The sequence below is a fragment of the Lacerta agilis genome, chromosome 1 (genome assembly GCF_009819535.1).
Source record: "Lacerta agilis isolate rLacAgi1 chromosome 1, rLacAgi1.pri, whole genome shotgun sequence".
Taxonomy (NCBI): Eukaryota; Metazoa; Chordata; class Lepidosauria; order Squamata; family Lacertidae; genus Lacerta; species Lacerta agilis.
In genome coordinates this window covers 66,922,275-66,945,980 of record NC_046312.1, presented here as the reverse complement: position 1 = coordinate 66,945,980, position 23,706 = coordinate 66,922,275, and the positions used below count along the sequence as shown (strand labels likewise).

The 23,706-nt window shown below is 38.9% G+C and overlaps 1 protein-coding gene across 5 annotated transcripts in view; it reads right to left on the bottom strand.

Annotated features, from left to right (window-relative positions):
* The window catches only part of SBF2 (SET binding factor 2), a 214,641-nt gene that overhangs the window by 30,633 nt on the left and 160,302 nt on the right, over positions 1 to 23,706 (bottom strand). For 4 of the 5 annotated variants that reach the window (XM_033152645.1, XM_033152665.1, XM_033152673.1 and 1 more), the window contains 10 exons: positions 21,938 to 22,006; positions 13,050 to 13,220; positions 9,303 to 9,565; positions 9,042 to 9,214; positions 8,694 to 8,767; positions 7,560 to 7,755; positions 3,937 to 4,064; positions 2,473 to 2,648; positions 1,822 to 1,967; positions 1,508 to 1,706 (listed from right to left, as the gene is read on the bottom strand). In XM_033152645.1, the coding sequence (XP_033008536.1) occupies positions 1,508 to 1,706; positions 1,822 to 1,967; positions 2,473 to 2,648; positions 3,937 to 4,064; positions 7,560 to 7,755; positions 8,694 to 8,767; positions 9,042 to 9,214; positions 9,303 to 9,565; positions 13,050 to 13,220; positions 21,938 to 22,006 (1,595 nt within the window). The remainder of the gene's footprint in view (positions 1 to 1,507; positions 1,707 to 1,821; positions 1,968 to 2,472; positions 2,649 to 3,936; positions 4,065 to 7,559; positions 7,756 to 8,693; positions 8,768 to 9,041; positions 9,215 to 9,302; positions 9,566 to 13,049; positions 13,221 to 21,937; positions 22,007 to 23,706) is intronic. The other variant, XM_033152655.1, reaches the window with a different exon arrangement.

Genomic DNA, 23,706 nt, shown 5'->3' with positions numbered 1-23,706 from the left:
TTGTTACTGGTGAACACTGCTAGCCCCTAGAAACACATGTGGGCTTTAAAGCCTTGTGGATGGGAGATTCCAGGTCTCTGAAAGGCTATCAAAGGGGCTGGGTAGACTCTGGCAACTGTAGAAAGGTAGTGGCTTGCTGATTGGTAACATCCCACTCTCCAAACCTTCCCCAACTCTTGAACATATTCCACAATTCTATACAAACCTACAAATGTGTATATGTATTTTAAGGTGAACCAACTATATAACTATTCTGTACATCAACAGGCAAACAGACCACCTAGAGTGAAACAGCAATAAATAAAATAAAATAAATAAAAAAACCAAATGATAAACTAAATGCTTTTACTAGCTACCTGCAGGATTGGCACAATTTCTATTTCCTGCAAATTCTGTTTTCTTAGGGGCAGCAGCATATTGCTTCCATCCAGCACAGCTTTTTTCAGGAGAATCCAGAATCTGGTCTCGCTAATTGGTGGGGATGAGCCTCTGGCCGATCATTTTGACAATTAAGTCAATCAACTTGAGAGCAATTTAATTGCTACAATAACTGTTTCAGTTCCAGCTGAAGTGTCCAGTGTTTGTGGGATCAATTTCAGCTTGTGCAGCCTGATGATATAGATGAGGTACTTGCAGGGCTGTGTCCAACTATGTGCCCTCTGGATCGCTGCCCACTGTGACTGGTGAAATTATGCTGAGGGGTCTTGAATGGGTGGGTCAAGGGTGTGCTCAATGCTTCGTTGCATGACAGTGGAAGTGACTTCCACCCTAAAGGAGATGATGGTGCAGCCACTACTATTACCCAGCTGCAAATATTTCTTGGGGTGGGGGAGGAAGATAATTGAGGATTGTGGCAGGACTGCAGATATTATTGGATGAGACTGATTATCTGGATCCATTCCACTCTGGGTTCAGACCAGGGTTCAGGCCTGTACTGGTATCCTTCTGGACCAACTCTGTGGATGGGTATAGGTGGCACTTTGTTATGGTGGCTCTGTTCCACCTTACAGGGTCATGTCCAGAGATTAGCATAGGGTGAGTGCTCTTCAGCTTCCTGGTATTTACACTTGAGAGTGCCATGGGGCACCATTTTGTCTCCAATACTAATCAGCATCTATATGAAGTAATTAGGAGTTTGCTCCACCTCAAATCACTGAGATTGGGGCTCAGAACCAGAGATTGTTATCAGGGGAGGTGGGTGTAGTTTGGCCAAAAGAACCTTGAAGGTCAATAGGGAGAAGTCATGGTATGTAAAGTAAATAAATACTGTGTTGGACTATTATTCCATCTAGCTAACAATTGTGTACACTGACTGGCAGGATTTCAGACAGGAGTGTTTGCCAGCCCTACCTGGAGATGCCAGGGATTGCAAAGCAAGAGCTACAACCCTTCCAGAATTAATAATATTTCACATAAACAAGGCTTTGTAATATTTGTTAAACTGCAATGACATTTGCAATGTATTTTATGGGTCGTGGTTTTAATAATTACAAGAAAGTTGGCTCACCTTCTGCAAAGAGAATACATCCTGTTCAAGGCCGTTATTCGAAAGTACTCTGTTTTTGAGCGAGAAGAGCTATTACTGATAGTTCCCAATCCCAAGCGTTGATAATCTCTAAAACAAGCTCTTTCCACTAGCTGCTCCATAGTTGATTTCTCTGATGCTTTCAAAGTAGCACTAGTGTGCATTTCACTGTCATCTGAAACTAAAGTTGCATTATTTTACTATCTTAATATTTAGTGAAGCAAGCACACTGCAGAGTGTAATACATTAGCTGAATTCAGATATTTACAGAAAAGCCCCATCTAAAGACTTCTTACCTGATAGATCATCCTCCTCATTCCACCCAGGACGATTCACTCTTTCTTCCACAATTGTCCCCGTTTTCTTCTTTAGTAGGTACTGTCGGCCAATTGTCATCTTCCCTGCACGTTTTGCTCCTTTTACAATTGTTTTTGAAAGAGTGCTACAATTTAGAAAAGAACCAAAGTATCTGTATCAAGGTTGAAAGAGGAAAACTGGACATTATCCCTTCTAGGAACTTCCTCTCCTACAGCCACTAGAGAAAAGTGTGGAATATATACAAAGTATAGATGTGATCCCATGCCTTCTAATGAATATTGTACATGAAAGGGTTTTTTTATTGCAGCATGTTCCCAATCAGAGGCATATTTTCATGATGCAGTTCCCTCTCTCACCAACAGGAAGATTTGGTGAGGTGATTTGGGAACAAGAAATACAGAAAATCCCACCTTAATGATCATAATGTTGCATATTATAATTATAATTATGATGCAATTTTCATTAGAATTCTCACATATATTGCAGCATCTCCTTTTCTAAATTATGCTATAAGCATGATTTTAAAACTTCTTAAATATAACTCCACTGCAGAACCCTCTTTGAAACTAATAATATAGAACAGTATTTATAAGAAAGAAGCAAAGATACAAAAAGGGACCATTCCTTACCGAAAGGAAGTGTTCTTTTCTTTTTGCTTTGGTAAGATTATCTGAGGTGCAGTTTGACCAGCTGCAAAAGCAAAAGTGCTAAAGATGGACTGGGGGTAGCGAAACTTCATTAGCTGTTTCTTAAATATCTCTACAACTTCAGGGCCCACTTCTTCATCAAAAGCTACCTTAATCAGCTATGTATAAAAAAGATGCAATGAATTAAAAATAAAAGGTAAAATAAAATGTAAGAAATATAAAATCAAGTTTCTAAAATATTATGAAATATTATAATAAAAATAGTATTACTGATTTATGAAACAATTTATATAAACTTCATGGTTAATTAAATCATTTTTGTAATGCATTGCTTAAAAATTAGAAAAGACAAAAGAAAATGTTTAATACTGTATCAAAGAAAATCATATAGACATTTTGAAAATAGTAATAGGGAAGTTTTTAATGTTTAGGAAAGTTTTTAATGTTGGATGTTATATTCTGTTTTTAATCTGTTGGGAGCCACCCAGAGTGGTGGGGTATGTATGTATGTATGTATGTATGTATGTATGTATGTATGTATAAATAAATAAATAAATAAATATTATTATTCCAACACACTGTATGTATTTATTTAAAAACAACAACACTATGTAGAATGGTGTAAGTTGAAGGTGTTATTTTGGTTTGTCTCATGAATAATAAAGATAAGAAAATACAAGCATTAAAATGAGGCAGAAGATTTCTATGCTGGACTCTGTGGAAGTTATTGCTGGCAAGAAGGCACACACACATCGTTGTGCAGGAGAAGTTTGAACAACTCTGCAAAATCACTGGAGAAGCAGAGGGAAAGGCAGCAAGAAGCGTTGCTGGACGCCATTGGTGTTTTCCAAGTGCTAAACTGTTTTTGAGGCTTTTCCAGTTAAAACAAAAGCCCCAACATCTGAGTATCACCAGTTTTCTTCTGCAAAATGAGTATTTTGTGGTGCCAACATCAGTTGCTTATTTTTCCAGATGTGGCCCTTAAAAGGAATGCTCCTAGGAAAAATAATTATAGTTGTAATGGTTTCCATTTTTTTTAGATGATCTCTCTTATCAGTTTAATTAATTAATACTCTGCCTTTCTATAGAATATGTCCAGGGTAGTTAACAATAATAAACCCCCAAAACCTTTGTTAAACTAACAGGGCTTAAGTTAACTTAATTGTGCTGGATTTTTAAAAAACATCACCATCAACAACAACACTTTTTATTTATTTTAAAGAATAAACACGACAACAACAACAACATTGGCTGCCTCCATATTTTTAAAATTGTGCTTGATTGTGGCCTTTATAATCAGACTTTCTTAGTGGAATGAATTCAGGGACATGAGAGTTGATTTATTTTGGAATTGGTGATATTTGTGAATATAACATGCAGAAGGAAGAAAGAGTGTTCCAAAAAAACAAAAAAACGAACTATGAACTTTAAACAACTTTATTTTACCTGAAACACAGCAGAGGTAATCTGTAGCCCTTCCTGCATGCTTTGTTGAAGCTGGTTCTGGATGGTAATTTTCTTTTCCTTGGTTATTGAGGCAATGGGAACGCTCCGAATAACAGTTTGTTCTCCCACTAAGAATATTAGTCAGAGGAGCACTGCGTCATGGTTCAAGTTATCAGAGCTGTTCATATTTTACATACTCTACTCAATATGTTTGATCAGTCTTACACAGATGCAAGAAAGATGCAAGAAAGTCAAAGCCATAATCAAAGCTGGAACGTCTATCAAAACATTGAGCTCATTTCATGAAGGACATGCTAAAGAGCCTATCAGTTCCAAAAAAAAGGAACATGTACTTCCTTAATTAGCTTACCAAACTGAATCAATTGATTTATTTTATTAACATTAACATTTTAAAAAATATAAACCAACATGATGCCTTGTAACATCTATTCCTTCTATTACACCAGACTACATTAAAATGTATTATGACAGATATTCAGCATATGTATGTTTACAAGTAAGTAAGTAAGTCCTACTGTGTTTAGTGAAGCTTACACCCAAGAAAAATGTGTTTAGGATTGCTTAATTGAGATTGCTCAATTGCAATTTCAGCAACTTGGCTATCTTCATGAGAAAGATGAATTCAGAAAAGTTGTACATTATGGGATGACAAGCATAGCTCTAGTGACTGTGGGTCAAAGTTTACAGTTTTGCAACAAAAGGGAAAATTTGTTTTGTGGGGCACTTTTGGTTGTGTGGAAAGAGCCATTTATATAAAAGTGTTAACATGTGGCAACACTTTTATACATGAATTCCAAACATTATAAATGGCATATCTAATGTATCACTGTCATATCAATTATGTGAAGTCAGTATAATATCAGATTTGTCACCTGCTGCTGATACAGAAGTTGCTGACCCTCAACCTGGCATTTATTGGCTAGTGTCATAAGTCTTAGGTTCAAGCCACCACTATTTTAATGAAAACTAAGTCTGTTATTTTGAATGTATGTATTGTCCCAATATATATGCGTGCACTAAAGAAGTGATGCATCAAATGACAAAATATTTGATGCATCGCTCCTGCTACATATCTATTTTCTGCAGCCTGTAGAAATAATTGGAACACACTGCTTTATTTTTATGTAACTCACAGAGATTTCAAAGTAGAATTCTTATCCTCAAAAAGCTACAGTTACAATTTTCACTAAACAAGTAAGACAACTGTTAAATAAATAATTGTTATTTTTTCATCAGCCCAAGATAGCAGTTTTAAAAACTGTTAACATTATTTGTTCTCATGACATTTTAAAATACTGTACTTTTATTAATTTCTGCTCTTTTAATAAAGTGAAGGATTATATAGATTCAAATTATTTTCCACTCTGGCAGAAAGTGTTGTTGCAGAAACCAGTTCACTAATTTCTCATTCACTGGCTAAATATCTTACACTCATGGCAAACTAGTTAAACACTTTCCAGTAGCACCTTAGAGACCAACTGGGTTTGTTCTTGGTATGAGCTTTCGTGTGCATGCACACTTCTTCAGATCTGAAGAAGTGTGCATGCACACGAAAGCTCATACCAAGAACAAACTCAGCTGGTCTCTAAGGTGCTACTGGAAAGAATTTTCTATTTTGTTTCGACTATGGCAGACCAGCACGGCTACCCACCTGTAACTAGTTAAACACTGCCACATAAGAACCACAGAACTGTAATTCAGAATTTACAACTGCTACAAATGCAAGCAAAAAAAACAAAACAAAAACAACACCTGATTGACAACTTTTTCAGTTTAAACATGTAACAACAACTTCTTGATCCTGTATATAAGAACACAAGAAGGGCCTGCTAGATTAGGACAATGGCTCATTTAGTCCAGCATCTTGATCTCTCAGTGGCCAATTAGATGCCTACAGGGCATGAGTACAACAGCACTCTCCCCACTTTTAATTCCCAGGAACTGGTATTCAGAGACTTACTGCCTCCAACAGCAGAGGCAGAACATAGCTACTGTGCTAGTAGCCAATGATAATAAAGGTCATGTACTCAATATTTCTGCCTGCACAAGATGAAGTTTCCATATTATTTGTGCATATCTGCCACTATCCAACCAACCAACCATCCATCCACCCATCCTACTTTTATTCATGTGAGTGATCCAAGTAATCCTTAAGTAGTTGCTCATCTTTTTAACATATGTTTGTCCTACTTAGAGTAGATCCATTAAAATCATGAACATGATTAATTTAGGCCCATTAGTTTCAATGGGTCTATTCTGAGTATAATGTAGATAGCTCTAACCTATAACCAGGACCTTCACATGTCACGCCATACCATAGTTTAGCATAATGTGCATGAGCTGGAATGAGCCCAAGCAAGCATTTGGCTCCTGGCAGGAGGACCTCAGCAAAATTTACTTTGCTTGCACTTAATCTCAGATTGTCACTGCTTGTGAACAAAGGATAGTTGTTTATAACAAACTAAAAAGTCTGATTCATAGCCCAAAGTTTGAAGTTGGCTTGTATTGAAATTGACTTGTGTTTGCTATAAACAATAATCTCTGGTTCACATGCTATGAAAACCTGAGAAATGCTGCCTAATTCCATTTTCTAGGTGCAAGGGAGGAGGAGAGGTCTAGGAGGTCTGCATTAGCCCAGATAACACAGATTATGCATGCTGTACTGAACCATGCTCTACTGTGACATGCAATCTAGGCCACAGTATGAGCATGAGAATGAAGGATATGACTACATCACTTTCAAGACCAGAAATGCATAATTAACAGTTGAGGACATGGATCACATTTTTTGTTTGTTCATATAAGCACATCCATCCGTCCATCCATCCATCTATGCCTATGCTCCACATATATGTCTTTATGCAGGTATAGGCAAACTCGGCCCTCCAGATATTTTGAGACTATAATTCCCATCATCCCTGACCACTGGTCCTGTTAGTTAGGGATGATGGAAGTTGTAGTCCCAAAACATCTGGAGGTCCGAGTTTGCCTATGCCTGTCTTTATGTCTATGCTCCAGATAGTTCAAGAAAACTTTTTATGAAGCCTATCATATCACAGTCCTATCCATGCATTCAAAAGAAAAGAGGACTTAAACTGAGAAGCGGGCTTGTGCATGCTGCCTCCGAGTTCCCTCCACATGCCGAGTGTCCCACACCAACCTAAGTCTTTCCAAGCCTTTCCAAGTTCAGCAGGAAGGTTTGAAGGGGGCTTTTAAGTGCATTTGGCAGATAATACATGGTTCCCAATCACAGGAAGGCTTGTGAATGTGTCTAGCTGAATGTGCCTAAATGCCCCCCATCAGATCTAGACAATGTGATAAGGTTGGGGTGCAGTGAGTTCACCTGACACGTATGTTCTCCCCAGTTTAAGCCCTTACATGTTCTTTTGAACACATGAATAAGGCTTACGAGAACAATTATAATAATTTGTTATTTAATTAGCTCTGCAGATTATAGAAATTTACACCGACCAAAAGGTTGAATTATAGATACTGATCCTATTCTGGCACATTTGTTTTAAGCGACTTAAATGGACTGTGGGTTAGCTTCAAGTGTGTTCTGAAGTAAAAATTTATTTTAACATTCATAAAGAAGACCATACCTAGTTGATCATGAGGTGTGCCTTTAAAAATAACTCTGTACGTAGTAAGGAACAAAGCTCCTTCTGCAGGGAGAATGTGAGGGCCTCCAAGCAATCCTCCAGTTGCCTCCTCTCGGCCATCAGGATCCAGAAGCACACGGAGACCTTCACACACAAACTCTTCCCCTGGTAGCAAAGCTGGTCGTAGAATCTTGGGCTGAGCCCAAAGACAAGATATATATATATATATATATACAAATTGTGTAACACATAGTACACTACAGGTGTCAAACTAAAAGGATTGAGCTGGAATTACAGCTATAGTTTGTAAAAGACATGTTATTGTAAAAATGGGTGTATTTTGTAGAAAAGAGACTTAACGAAGAGCCCTAGTCCAACACTCTAACCACTATACCACACTAACAATCACATTGTTAGCATTCATAGAAGGGATAAGGTGTGCCAGCTGGGTAGACAGTCACTTTTCTGGCCCCCTAGGGCTTTCCTGAACTCTTTCAGATCTCTCATAACCATTCATGGTCAGAAACATCCCTCTGCTCCTGTGCTTACCGGGCAGACTGGATCTCAGCTAGGATAAGAGTAAGAACTGAGTAAAATAAGTTCCGTATTTTTAGAAAAGTGACAAAGATGCAAGGCTTTGATGGGTTGGAGCAGGGGTGGGGAATCTCTGGTTCTCCAGATGTTGTTGGACTTCCAACTCCCAACGTTGCCTACTTAGCATAGCCAATGGTCGGGGGGTGATGGGTGTTGCAGTTCAACAACGCAGGAGGGGCACAGGTTCTCAGTGTCTGGGTTAGAGTTTCTGCCTCTTCAGTCCAAAAGGGAAAGCATTATTTGCTTAGATGCTGTTTGACTTTGGAAAAGGGAGTGCGTCGATAAAGAATAGGTCTTAAATCAACAATGGACATGCAACAGCAGCTTATTTTGATTCAGAGGTTTGGCTGATCCTTTTTCTCTAGTTCATATTTCACAAAACTATAGCCAAGCTGCTTATTTGTTGAATTTTTCATATTTTTCAGCATCCTTTTAAATGTTCCAAATATCTCCTCAATTATATTAGAATGCCCCCAAAACTGACCAAACTTGCCATATACCTAAAATGTAAATAGTGTAAACACAGTCCAAAATACTTGCCTTCAGAATTGGTGGCAACCTTCTACTTTCTCGATGAACAGCCTCCAGAGTCTCAATGTGCATTGCTACAATTCCTGGGAGCAAACACCACCGCAAATGAGCAAAACATAGCAAGAAGAAAACAAACTAAAATAATTCCACCCTTCTAAAAACTGCTTTCAGAAAGCCCATAATAGGGCTCTCACATGACTATGTGGACACTGACAGACTAAAATTAGAAGTGCAAACCCTTATTGTCAACTGAAAATAACACACACAAAGAAGCTCTTTTCAAAAATATCTTCTCTCAGACAGTGCAAAATATCTCCCTCTCAAAATATTTCAAGACTTCAGCATAGCTCTTCATACCTGGTATCATACAATGAAGACTCCTGATGTGATCCTGTGTAACTCCACTTTCTGTACAAACCTTGTCTATGAACCTAGTAATGAAGCGTACGACAGCATTGGCAATGTCATTGTTCTCAGAATCCTCAAACCCACTTTCAGTATCATAACTCTCAGCAACACTGCCTGCAATGCTAAAAAAGCAATTCTAATCAGTTAGATCTACATTGGAGCAAAATAAAAATCACTCCATTCGAAAATAATGTTGTCCCGATTACACACCTATTTGTGACAATGCTATTGCTTCCACTCTCCCAGTCTCCCGTTGCTGAAGTTCTTAGGAGTTTGTTTTTACTGGTGTCCAGTGGCACCAGCAGGTATACCATGAGGTTAGCAAAATGAATTGCCTGACTGAAAACCATACTTTCTTCACTTTGTACTAGTTGCTGTTGTGTCTCTTTACTAAGTGTTGGCCACAGACGCATCTGCTCAGCAGCCAAGTCCATGGCAGTCTTTTCTTGGGCCTGGGCATCAGAATTCTTTTCCTAGGGGAGAAAATGGTTAGACAGTAGAATATTACACTGTAGCTTTAAATTATTTCTGTTCTTTTGGAATGGGGACAAAGGCTGCCTTATAAACTATAATGAGGGGAAGAGAACCTTTGCTGAAGAACCAAACTTAAGACAAAACACTGTGCAAAGAATAACAATTCATGAACCACAATGCAGGATTTGGTACTGAAGTTGTAGTTTTCTTGCTCATGGGAAATTATGCCTCTACACCATCCACGTCCTGCCCCCAAGTTGTGCTACTGGATACTAAGCGACAACAGAACATTATATAAAGGCTTCTCTGCTGGTTGATGTCTTGATGCACTTTGCTTTTTGCATCCACATTGCTCAGGGGTGGGGCAAAACCTGGATCTGCCTGCAAAAAACATTCAATTTCCAAATGTCGTGCCCATCTTATCCTTTACTTTCCATTACATCTGAAATTAGATCCTTGTGCAAGCACAGGGGCCATGGCTGGTCTTAAAATTTAAAGAACCATTTCTGACATTCCCACAGAATCCATAGAAATAGGAATGCACAACATGGAGCGATACTGAAGGCAAGTCTAATTCACTTATAGCCCTTTCAACACAGCATCAGTTTAATCTGCTTGTTGATGGGTTTACTTGTTTTTGTTTGTTTCCTCATTGCAGTTTTACAAGCTAATATATACATTAGGATTTCATTCTGCTTGCAAATTCTTGGCTCGTTCTCACAGTGAATATGAATTGGCTCAAGAACTAACTGCCTGGCATTCAACTAACTGCCTGGCACAGATGACACTGTCCAATCTTCTGTAGTGCTTGAGTCAGTGAGCCACGTGTAGCTATAAATAGTTTATAGCACTGCAAAAGTTTCATGTTTTCACATGCCAGATTTCAAATCCAACAGTCGTTCTCTGTAAACGAAGTGGATGGCACGTAGACACAACATATTGTAGCCTAAAGTAATTAGGGCAAAGGTGACTGGCAACTGTTTTCACATACTGTAACCTCATTTTCTTAGGAAAAAGCAGCAGGAACCTACAATTGAATGATCAGCCTTTTAGACTTCTGAAGAATATGAGGAAAAGCTTCACGTGTGCATATGTGCTACAGCTGCTTCTATTTCCCAGTTCTGCTACCACTGTTCTCTATTGCTCCCCTATACTGGTAGCAACTTTCCTGTTCATGGCCTTTCCTTCATGTTTTATAGTCCATCTAATTTAGAGGAACACTATTGACATGATAAGATGGTAGAGTGCCTTCCTCTATTACTTTGTCTAGAATTGCCAAGTTCCTGGCATTTTACTGGTTTTGCCATACTGGAAAGATGCAACCTGTTCCTTTTATAACAGGACAATTAGGACATGCCTATACTTTACTTACTTACTTACTTATTTCATTTATGTACTACCTTTTTCTTCCAAGGAGCTCAAGGTTGTATACATGGTTCTCCTCCCTGTTTCATTCTCACAACAACCCTGGGAGGTAGGCTAGGCTAAGAGATAGTGACTGGCCCAAGATCACCCAGTACGTTTCATGGGTGAGTAGGGATTCAAACCCTTGTCTCACAGGTCATAGTCCAACACTCTAACCATTACGCCACACTAGTCCAGATGCAGCTCAATATCCATCCCAGCCTAAATCATTATAACACCCACCCACCTTGCATAATCCCAGTAATACCTGCAGTACAGGTGCAATAATATTACTGACACCAGCTATCTTGCCTAATCTGCATATCTTTGTTTAAAGACGACCCTGTGGTCACACAAGCAGAAAGTATATTTCGAGAGTCATGCAGCTTCATATTTTTGATCTGTCCAATTTCAAATACCACAACACTGTTTATGAGCCCCCAAAAGGAAGGAAAAAGTTAGAAAATGAAAGGAGAGAAAGAGAGCCACATAACATAGAATGATGGCACATTGTACAAAGCAACACGAAGTGGGAGCCAGTTTAGGCTGCAGCACTGACATGCCTTTTCAGCTCTACACTGGAAATAAGACTTCAAAGCAAGTCAATGAAAGGGAGAAGGAAAACTTACTTTATCTGTGGCTGAAGTAACTGTAAAAGCCACAAACAAAGGGCTGATTTTCTATTAGTTTTCTACATATGTGCTCTTAAGAAGCATGTAACGAAGTGGCTGGAAGGAGTGTGCTTTTTTTGTAACTTGCAAGCAATCCAATACACATCTTAGATGTGTTCAGTTGTGAAGCTTCTTGGTAAGTCTGACAAGTAGTCAATGTACTGTGGTGCAATGGGTCAGTGTGTCTGGATGTTAACAAGAAAATCTGTGGCTTCAGCCCACCCAGGGATGGCTGTGGGCAAGATTCCTGCATTGCAGAGGGTTGGACTAGATGACCCTTGGGGTTCCTTCTAACTCTACAATTCTATGAGTATGTATCAGATATCATACATGTTCATACAAGCTTGTCACTGACTCTCTCTTTCACTACCATACACTTCTCATGCACCCCTCCCTTGATAACCACAGCTTTCCCCTCTGCTAGCCATAGCCACAGAACCATGTGGACAAGTGGTCTTTCTCCCCAACCACTATGCCTACACATCTTGATGAAAATTTTACATTTTTACCCCACATTGACCAGATTGATGTTTATACCTCCCAAGGTCTTAAATTTGGAAATACCTCTGGTAGGGGAAAATCTTTGGTTCGTGCTCAGGACCAGAATTTTTATTTTTCATGAGTACCGTGTCCCTATGAAGGAACTTTTAGATGCTCCTGGTACAAAATCTACAGTATTACAATGCCAAACATTATATTGCATGATATAATGGTCCAGAACAAAAGTTGTTGTGGAATTAGATAAGACATGACAGCTGAATTAGCCTTTGGGTTCCAATACAAAGTAAGCTCCAAGATTTGTGCAGCTAAACTCACACACAGTTATTCATTACTGCTATTGGGGGAAAGAGTTATTTTGGAAATTATGTTTATGCACCAGGGTGGAAAATCTGCATTTTACGTTTCCTTTGGCACCAATATTCACAACATCTACTATCCATTTCTGATTGAGGGGAGCATTCTTAAGGGAAGGGTAAAGTTTTGTCTGGGAATGCTGTCTGATTTGAAGCAGAAGGAACAGAGTGCTGCCAGAGCTAGAAAAACATGTAGTAATGCATGTTAGGACTGTGAGCATATTAAGATAATATACCCATATATTCTAAAGGAAAGCAAACGTTTCTTAAGGTATGAATTATCCTGGATATTTGTGTTGCTTTATATATAAAATGTCTTAAATCTTGTCCACACTATTAACAACTTCATTACAACTAGCACCATAAGATTTAGGAAGTAATTCCATTATTTAGGAACACACCCCTTGTCTGGCATATTAATTCAAGAAGGTCCAACAAACTATACCATACAATATCACACATTTTCTTTAACTAAATACCAACTTACTTCAACACAGATTTAGTTTAGCTTATTTCTTTGCTCATTAAAATTTCTGTATTATTGTTTTACTTACTTTCTGCTTTAAGTGTTGTGGATGATTGTCTTCTTTAGCTGAAAGATAGAGTGAACGAATTTGATTTTCCACATCACTGTAAAAGTTTGTTTCCCAGAACTGCTGGTTAGCCCATATTGGATGGTCTTGAACACAGGTGTAAACAAACTGACTGACTCCAGGAGCTAGTTTCTGAAAGCACAATGATGAGTCATCAGATTAATTTTTAAGAGTAGGAACAACAATGTATTCAACTGTTGTGGCAATAGAAATCATTAATGAGACAGACAACCAATCCTAATGATGTATGTGTACATATAATAATCATGAATATATTTTCTCCTATACATTCTTGTTGTGTAAACTAGTGGGCAACTCACTAATAATTCTGTTTATTTGAAGACAAAATCTTACAAAAGGATCATTCTTGAGTCTGAATGTTGCACCAAGAGACATAGAGGTGCAAGATCCAAAAGTGAGAACAATGGGATGGTGGAATATGTAAGCTTGGTTGCTACATTTGCTCTATTTTCACCTAAGATTGAATTCCTAAATTTGCACTGCAATTTGTGTGTAGAGAGTAGCCTTTCAAAGAGTCTGAAGCAGGTCTACAAGGTACATAAAGTAGTATTTTCAATACACAGTGCTTATTTTTTATTAGAGCAAATATATTTTCAAAGGTTCTGCAAATAATGCAGAGATGGCTCTGTACCCCCCGCCCCATTCAATGTACTTGTTGAAACTTCAGATACTCCACCTACATTGCAACATTGCATTCCTTCCATATTTATATTTCAAAATGAGGATTAGTTTTTAGGGTCACTGAAATCAGATGCATTGCACTGCATATTTTGGTCTGTTGTTCAATCATATACAAAGTCATACGACATTACAATCCATCCCCAAACAACTTGAAGTTCCAAATTATTCTAGAAGTTTCCCTGATTTCTATTTCTATTCAACCTTTCTGAATTAGCTTACAGGTGTTTCATTAGCAGTGTTATTCAGTGCAACCAAACAGCAGCCAGCAGATGGCAATAGATTTCTGTGGAAATTACATGCCATTCCTCTGTTAAGGCAGCCTAATAAAACAGTGGTGCTGACTGTCTCAACAACTGAAATATTAGTGCTGTACTCTGCCTAACAGATCTGCCTGTAAAAAAGAAATCTTACATACACAAAAATATCAATAGTATACCATGTGACTACATTGTTTTCCTTGAAATAATATCCATGCTTCTCCATTAGTGCTGTACTCCCCTGAACTAACCTCTGCTAGCCTACAATGAAACCTAAATGTACTCCTCTCAGCTGGCTTCTTGGTGTGGTTCCATATAAGGGCATAAGAGACAATAAATTGAATTTCAGTCCTGATCAGACAGGGATTATGCTGACAATGGGAGCATATCTGATTTGGGAGATGATATGGGAGTTAGCTTAGTTGGTAGAGCATGAGGCTCTTAATCTTAGGGCTGTGGGTTTGAGCCCCACTTTGGAAAAAGGGTTCCTGTGTTGCGGGGGGGTTGTATTAGATTACCCTTGTGGTCCCTTCCAGCTCTACAATTCTATGATTCTATACAGCCTTTTATTGTGGATGGGGTTGCAGTTTGATAGTGCTTTTAGATCTCTAGAACAGTGTTTTTCAACCACTGTTCCGTGGCACACTAGTGTGCCGCGAGATGTTTAACATTTTCTAATGGTGGTGTGCCTCATGATTTTTTTCATGAAACAAGTGTGCCTTTGCCCAGAAAAGGTTGAAAAACACTGCTCTAGAAGCCCAAGTAGCATTAGTGGCACAAAATACCTACCCCCAATTTAGGCTGATACAGTATAATATGGCCTCTCCTAGACCAAGAGAATCCAGCTTCACTTATTTACACTCTGGCAACATTGTATATGGGTTGTTACAGTGTGTTGTACATTGGGCTGTCCTTTAAGATGGCTCAGAAACTACTGTTAGTTCAGAATATGCAACTGGGCATTTGGAAGACATCTCACTGATCTTGAAATGGCTTCACTGATTTCTAGGTCCAATAGGAAGTGTTGGTTTTAACTTTCAAAGCCTGAATGACAGCACCAGAATAACTCAATGTCTCTCTCTCTCTCTCTCCCCCCCCCCCCCTTAAACCTGCCTTTCATGAGAGGCTGTTGTGTTCTGTGATATAGACTTTTCTGTTGTGGCATCTTATCTTTGAAACTCATTTCCCAGGTACAGTCAATAACAACAACTCCTCCTGACGTTTTAAGTAAAATAAGAAAGGAATTGGAAACACTGGAAGTAATGAGGGGGCTGGTGGAAGTGCAATTTCATAAAAGAATTATGGGGAAAGATTATGAATTTAAAAACAAAGATATTGGGGTATTAAATTCCACATGGTTTATTAATAAATTATATGGATGACTTAATAAAGAAAGAACACACTGAGATGTTTTTCCTATATGGCAGCTGCCACTAGAAAATGTCATGCAAAGAACTGAAGATCTCAGGGGACATCCAATATTAATGAACGGATAGATAAAACTTGAGAATTTAACTTAATGTCTAAGTTGACATTTTCTGAGGTCAAAGGAAACAACAAAGATGAAATACTTTTGTAGCAAAGATGAAATACTTTTGTTTCTTAACTACAGTCAAAATAACCTTCCAAATATACGGTATGGTTTTGAGATGTTATGAATTTTAAAGTACTAGTAGTTCTCTGGGGTTGTTTTTTTTTTGGAGGCCCAGCTGCAGCAAGTCTAAGACTGCTGGGATGGGGCACAGGAGGCAATAACTACATGACAACATTTTGGGATCGAAAATGACCACAACTTTATTGATTACAGATGCCAGTAGGCTTTGGCATAGGCATTGGGTATCCAAAATCAACCAACCTGACTGCTCGCTGATTACATCACCAGGGTCAATACTGGGTTAAGGGACTCCATATGACACACATCAATGACACCATTAAGGGAGTTCTATGGTCTGTTAGCCTGCATTTGGACACACATTCAGAATTCTTCCCCTTGGACCCATTTACCAGGGTACCCTGATACTTTGATCTGGAGGAGGGGGAGGGGTTAGGCTCCTTTCCACACCATCTGATTAGACTAAGGATCTGGCCCAATGCGTTTTTCCAACAACAAGTTGTGACAATTGCTGTGAGGTAGGTAAAACCTCCAAACCAGCCCAATTAGGCAAATTCCTTCATGTCCCCAAATAAAGCAATCAAGCAATTCCACAGCATTCATACACACCGCCTGCTTGCCCCCACATACAGGTTTAAATGGTCTGAGGACAGACCTGAGCAAAGACAGGCTCGACCCAGGTCCACTCCCCAAAGTCCCCCTGCAGTTTGCCCATGACTAGCCAATTTAAATTTGAACAGCAGGAGAGTCCCATCACTCCCTGTGGCCCGCTGGGGCTGGTGACACAGCCCAGCTGTGCAGGGAGTTCTCCCCCCCCCCCCAACAAACATGCCCACAACCACACCAGACCACAATTGCTGCTGCTGCTGCTGAGCAGCATGGTAAGTGGTTTTTTCCTCTTCTTTATCAGTTTCATGTTATCTGTTTAACTTACTTTATTAGTATTGCAGTTGATGACTGTTGTGTGTTCTTCTCTTGGGGTTGGAAAGAATATTTATTAAGATGGCATTTTGCCAACTGCAAAATTATAAATAACAGTCCAATCCAGACCTGCTCACACCAAACTGTCAGGAGTTTGGACAGAGCCAAGGCATTTCTGCACCCAGCTTTGCCAGATGGGTGCCATTGACAGAGCGACACATCACTGTGTCAGTGCTGACTTTTCCCTTCTGCCCACCAATGGAGTCCAGTGGAAAGCTCAAAAGACTCAAAATTCCAAGGAAGGGGATGGAATTGGGCTGAGCTGCCCTGGAATCTGCTGGATCTTGAGACAGTCTCACAGCAACTGCAAGCCAGCATCAGGTCTGATTGGGGTTTGACTGCTACATCAGTCGAAAGCTGGTGCAGGGATCAGGCCCAATCGTCCTGCCGCTGCTACTCTCTGGCTGCTGGGAGGTGCTGTGCCGTGGATGCAATGGTGGTTCTGCTGCTTTGCAAAGCCCCACCAGTGTGTGAATAGATGTTAATTGCACCCCACATGTTTACTGCAGCAGTTCACGATTCTGGTGCTGGTACTGGCAATCTAAGAAGCACAAAAAATTATTCACATGATTTAATAATGGACTCCCTGAAATGGTGGCTAGATAGATGAGGAAGGCGCAGTCAGTGAGCTTATCCAGACTCATCCTCATAGAGAACAACTATTAATCTGTATTTACCAGTTGTAGGGAGTTCCTACAATATCCTGTACACTTCTTTAAATCACAGGACACTGTGAACTCTCCCTCTTCTGCAATAGAATGTACACCCAGCAAGTTTACACAAAAAGGGACAAGGGAGCAAGGTTATTCCTACATCTGTTGGAATGGACAGAATCTTATCTGATTGTTGCTGGAGTTAAGTCTTGTGGAAATAATCTACAATAATAAAATGCATCTGTGATACACTATGATAGAAAAATTTAGAGATGTAGAACCAGGAGCATGACCATCTTGCGTGACTTGTTTTGAAGGGCACTGCAATCACAATTTAGGGTGTGTATATGTGCATAGGTATATACATAAAAAATGCAGTTTACAGCTCTTTTATTTAGGATATGTACATTTGTATCATGACTGGGCACAACAAATCCTGATCAAATATAAAAGAGTGCTGTCTCTCTCTCTGTGTGCAAAGTAATCTATTAGGGGCATGATCCTGCCAAAGAACCTTTAAATCTCATTGGCTTCAAAAGGGAGAGATTTTAAGTATATGTCTAAGACTCCCACTGATACCCTTTGGGTTTTAAAGTGTTCTACTTGGATAAATCATGCTCAGTATTTTCAAACTCCACTTCTGAATGTGCAGCCTTAGTACAGTCTTAACAATGAATGTGCAGATTTCTCCAGGGAAATGCAAGGTGCAAATATTTAATTTCCAGTTCCAAGATCACAATCACATTCTATACACTTACAAAAATAAAGTAAAGGTCATTTTTGCCAAGATCATTTTTGTGCCAAGTTATAAAACCCCAACAGGGAGAATCCTAGATGCTCTGACATACGTTCATAACAATCATGGTGTGAAAGGCGCCACTATAATGTGTATCCAAGAATATTCCTTTGTGTGCCAATTTCAACATGATTAAAATGGGTAAAATATTGATACTGAAGACTACCTGTGGCCCTACATCTTATATGCAAAGCATTACGATAAGCAAAATAACTCTTAGCTAAAATAGTGGTCACAAGAACATTCAAATTTTAAGGTTCCTTTTTGGTTCAGACACCATACTAAGTGTAAACACTTAGTAAAGTGTAAACAGGGTAAACACAATCAGCTCTGCTATCCACATGATTATGGCACATGAGATTGAACACCCAATAAGGCTTATGTCTCTTGAAAAAATGGCCTAAGAAAAAAACATATGAAAATAATCATTATTCCATTAGTATGTTCATTTTATGGAAAAGGCTTTGAAAGTGCTCAAATGAGGTAGGGCCCTAGTGATACAGCTTATTGGCCGAAATCATTTCCTCAGAAAACATGTACACAAATCAAAAACCAAACGCCTTGTCTGGGGAATAGGTAGGAAAGCATGGGTGGAGGAAGGCGTAGAAATATAAACAATGTCTCAGACTATGAATTATTCTGCTAATCCCAAGGGTTAGATTTACAAAATATCTGACCAGTGTTTAAATTTTTAACCTTAAACTGAATACTGATTAGAACGTTTTTTAGAGAGCAGATCATAGACCAGTGAGAAATCAAACAACTGTCATGTAATTTTTTTGCTGGGGGGGGGGAGTGGTGGGGAAGGGAATAATTATATATAAAACTTTTAGCTGAGTTAATCAAGCAAAGTGAATTAATGATCTAAAAGAGGTCAGTTACATAATATAATTGCAAATTGTGATTTCTCAATGAAGCGTCTAACATTTTCCCTTAGATTTTATTATATCTGTGCTGTTAAAGTTAGTCATTCTAAGGCTGCCATCCTAAACTTGTTTACATAAATTCCACTGAATTCACTGGTATGTATTTCTGATCAATTCTTGTTATGGCATCTCATCTCTTTCCTTCAAATAGCGCAAACTCCAAAGCAAAGACATAGTGAGGCTGCATATACAGCATACATTTAAAGCACATTCTTCCCCAACCATTCAAAGAATCCTGAAAACTGTAGTTTACCCCCCACAGCTACAGTTCCCAGCACCCTTAGCAAACTACAGTTCCCAGTATTTGAGGGGCATTCTTTAAAATGTACAATGCAGTCTGAGGATCATTTTGCAATTTTCTGTGAAAGCTCAGTGGTTTAGAGCACAGCATCACCTGCATCCCTTATCTGGCTTCTTCTTAAGAGGTAGTATAAGAACTTCTAAGACCAGCTATTCTATTGGCTAAAAGCATCTCTGTCTCAGCTTTAAGCATTAACCCACAACCAGTTCATTACTGAAGTGAACCTTTGTTTAGGACTTCCATATTCTTTCTAGAACTAAATGGAAAGGAGAGGAAATGGTATCATCAGCATAATGTGAATGCCACACCACATCCCAAATCTCTAGACATCCTTTCACAAGAGCTCATGTACCCAGTATATGTTATATAGCACTGGAAACAAAATGTGCTGCATCCCTAAGTCTAAGCCCATGGGGCTGAGCAGCATCTTCCCAGCACCACCTTCTAAGTTCTGCTTTCCAGTTAGAACTAGAGTCATTATAAAACAGTGCGTACAAGCCACATCCTGGGTGATTTAGATGAATATTACGGTCAATTACACTGAAAGTAATTCAGAGGGCAAGAGGGACCATCTTCATGCACAAGGGAAAGCAATGTTATCTCATGCACAAGGGAAAGCAATGTAATCTCAGTCTACAGGGAAACTAGAAATTTGAAAAAAAGGGAAAAGGCAATCTATATGCAGGAGTATTGCTAGGAGAAAATCTGTACTGTACATAAATTTATCATGCACTGTTTTGCTACAACATTCCTTTAACAACTAACACTGGAAAATTAACATAATAGGCCATCTTCCATCAAAAGGAAGGGAAACATTGTATCTTGTATAAATACGTGTTATTTATATTTTAAACAAATTCCAATTGTACTACTAATGGTAAACAGAAACACAGTTTTCTGCCCCAAAGGCTAAAGTTGTTTGCTTGTACAGGACATTACTACACACAGTGAAGAGTGCTCTTCCTGACTTAGATGAATCACACTTCTTTGATTTCTTAGGTCTAGTAATTTAAAATTGAACTAGAGTGAAGTTATAGTGGTGTTTGTATGAAATTTTCTTCCAGGCCACAAGTATGCATCTAGTGTACTGACTTGTTGTCCATGAATTTAATGCTGACGGTTATGAGCTTGTGGATTTCTTCAGTCACATCCTGCCCTGTCAGGTTTTGTAAGAGTCTAGTCACTGGGTATTAACTACTGGAATTGTACTGGACATCACATGAGGCACAATATATTGTAAACAGAAATTCTTTCTTGTTATTTTAATTACATATGTGTAGTGCCCCTAGACTAAACGTCTTGGAAGCCACAGGCTTCATGAAAACTTTAAGAAGCAATTTCCAGATCAAATAGCCAGACTTCCACCAAAGCAGATTTTCTGATTACTATGAAGCATTTTGCAGTAATATTAATCTATATATATAAAAATGTAAAAGGTGGATGTTTGTGACCGATCAATCTTCTCCGTAACCACTTGACCGATTCCATTGAAATTTGGACACAACGTTCCATGGCCAAATGGGAGTGTTTGTAGGTGCTTACATTGTACAGATGGCACACCTTTCACAGGTAAAAACGTGATTTTGTGCAAAAAAATAGCGACCTCCAGTGGACGTCAAAGACCACACATCTCATTTTACCTCCACATTTTATATCAGAAGAGTCCTGTTTGCACCCACAAATGGCAGAGGCACGATAGCTCCCAGTGGCTGCCTGACATCAGCTTACAAAGCAAATGCAACCATTGCAACTTTCTCTTTGTAATGATGTCTAGATTGGCTATAAGAGAATATGGAAACATGCCTCTTATAGTTTAAAACTAGAAGCTTGAAGTTAAAGAACTGGTTTGTAAATTCAAATAAATGTGAATGTTAGCATTCCTCCAGCTACTTTGTGGTCTTCATTAGGTCTTAGAGCTGCAAAATGCTATAGCGTCAGCAGAAGCCGCAATAATCTTTGAAGCCAACTAAGATGCTAAAGACTGGAAAGAAAAAAAGTGCACTTATTGAAAGCCTTGCATGGACCAACAGGCCTTTACAAATCCTGGCCAAAGACATGCTCTCTTAGGGCCAAAATACATGTTACATGAAATGCTCAGCTTGCAACTATGTATGGGGTATTTCTACAATTAATTCAGAGCATGAGCATGGGATAGGGGTTTTCATCTGAAAAGCAGCATGTGAGGAGGTGAGGGCTTAACTTCTCCCTGCCCAGCTGTGATCCCAAGAAAATCCCCACCCCACCACAGATTTAGGGGGGAAACCTCCTTAGTAAAAAATTTCCACTGGGATAGCAGGCAGGGAAAGGGTTAAACACCTCAATGCGCTCCATGCTGATGAGAATAATCCTGACTTTTAACTGTAACAGAAACCAACCCACTATGCATTTTGGGTTATGTCTAAATTTGACCATGAATTGAATGAATTTTGAATAAGACAACCAAATCTCTTACAAGCTTGGTTCTTTAAAATAGTATGTTTGCAAAGTGTGGTATGCAGATGGGGATACATGAAATGGCTTCAAATGGTATTATTAAAACTAAATTCTCACAAGAAGGGATCTAAGTTAATATAGAGGTATACAAGCACTTATTATCAAATTTCCTGAAAACCACAACTTACCCTATAAAAAGCAGTTGTTAGTGGCAGTAGTGCTGCAGCAATGCTGTACTCTTCTGACGTTGAACAATCCTTCAAGTTGAAACAAAAAGAGAGGAAGTTAGCAAGTTATAATAATCAGCTTGCATTTTCAACTGTAATTATTAGGATTACCCACAGAGAGCTTTGAAGACCAGAAAGAACCCTACTTAATCATGATAGAAGCAAATGTAGCATTCTGGTAGTTCTTTTAAAAACCCCTGAAACAATCTGGAAAACAGAAAAAACTTACATCTGAGATGTCTATTTACATCTAACCAATCTTTTTGGTACCTGTCTTATAATAAAGCCTCTTTACATCCCAGATTGCATCAGTGTAGTCAGCTACAGTGTGGTCAGTATATTTGTGTCAGTGTGCCAGGTAGCTCAGTTGGTTTGGAGCATGGTGCTGATAATGCCATGGTTGTGGGTTCGCCCCCCTTATGGGCGACTTGTATATTCCTGCATTGCAGGGGGTTAGACTAGATGACCCACAAGGTCCCTTCCAACTCTACAGTTCTATGATTCTTTGATCTTTGTGCCTGTGTTGAAAAATATCTGAGTTCAGAGAAAGCACCTTAGGGAACACCCATGTCATTTAAACAGCAAGAGACCATTTTTAAAAATAGCCTATTTGTGTAATTTGGGGATACTGATCAGATTTCATCAAGCAGAGTGAATGAGGGAACTGTAGAGCTCTGGATTACAGGTTGCAAAACAAAAAGGAAGGCACCCTGGATTGCCACATATTGCCAGACAAATCCAAGAAGGACATAGGTTGACATGAAGTCACACTTCCCTCTGTATTTCCAGTTACAGGTGGGTAGCCGTGTTGGTCTGCCATAGTCGAAACAAAATAGGAAACAAAATAGGAAATTCTTTCCAGTAGCACCTTAGAGACCAACTGAGTTTGTTCTTGGTATGAGCTTTCGTGTATCTGAAGAAGTGTGCATGCACATGAAAGCTCATACCAAGAACAAACTCAGTTGGTCTCTAAGGTGCTACTGGAAAGGATTTCCTATTTTGTTTCCTATTTTGTTCCCTCTGTATAAAATAGAAGTACTATATTAAATTGTAATAAACAGAACATACTATATTGTTTTGTGGAATTTCTTTTGAATATAGAATTAAAGTTTCATTGACAATAGTATGGTTTTTAAATGCAGATGATGGTATTTAATGCCAGGCTCCATATAAAAAAAGACTAAGATGCTAAAATCCAGGATTCACAAACATACTTCCTGCAATGATTTCTTCCACACCCATCTGCAATCCCAGAGACTAGATACAAGCATTAGCCATAGGCTGTTTAACAATAATTGCCACCGTTGTGATGGTTGGGGGCAGGGAAAACATTTCCTATCTGGAGCTAGAAGTCCATGACACTGTGTTCTCTATAGTATGGTCTACAGCTGTTGTGATGGCTCCAACCTGCAGTGTTTCAATGGTTTCCCCTGGCCCCCAGTAATGTTTGAGATTTTCTTCCTCTTGAGCTGCATTAGCACTACTGCAGATTTCTAGATTCTGCACGTACTTTCCTTACGCTTCGGACAATTCATTCAGTGCATTTAGATGTTGTGTGCGTTTTTTGTTTAATTTAGTTTCCACATGACATCAGTACATTAAAATAAATGACAAAAACCACACAAGCAACAATGTAAAGAGCACTGGAAAGCTTAATTTAGAATATTTGTTCGGATTGTAACCATTTGATTTCAATCTCCGTAAACATTTCAAAAACTTAACTGAGCTGC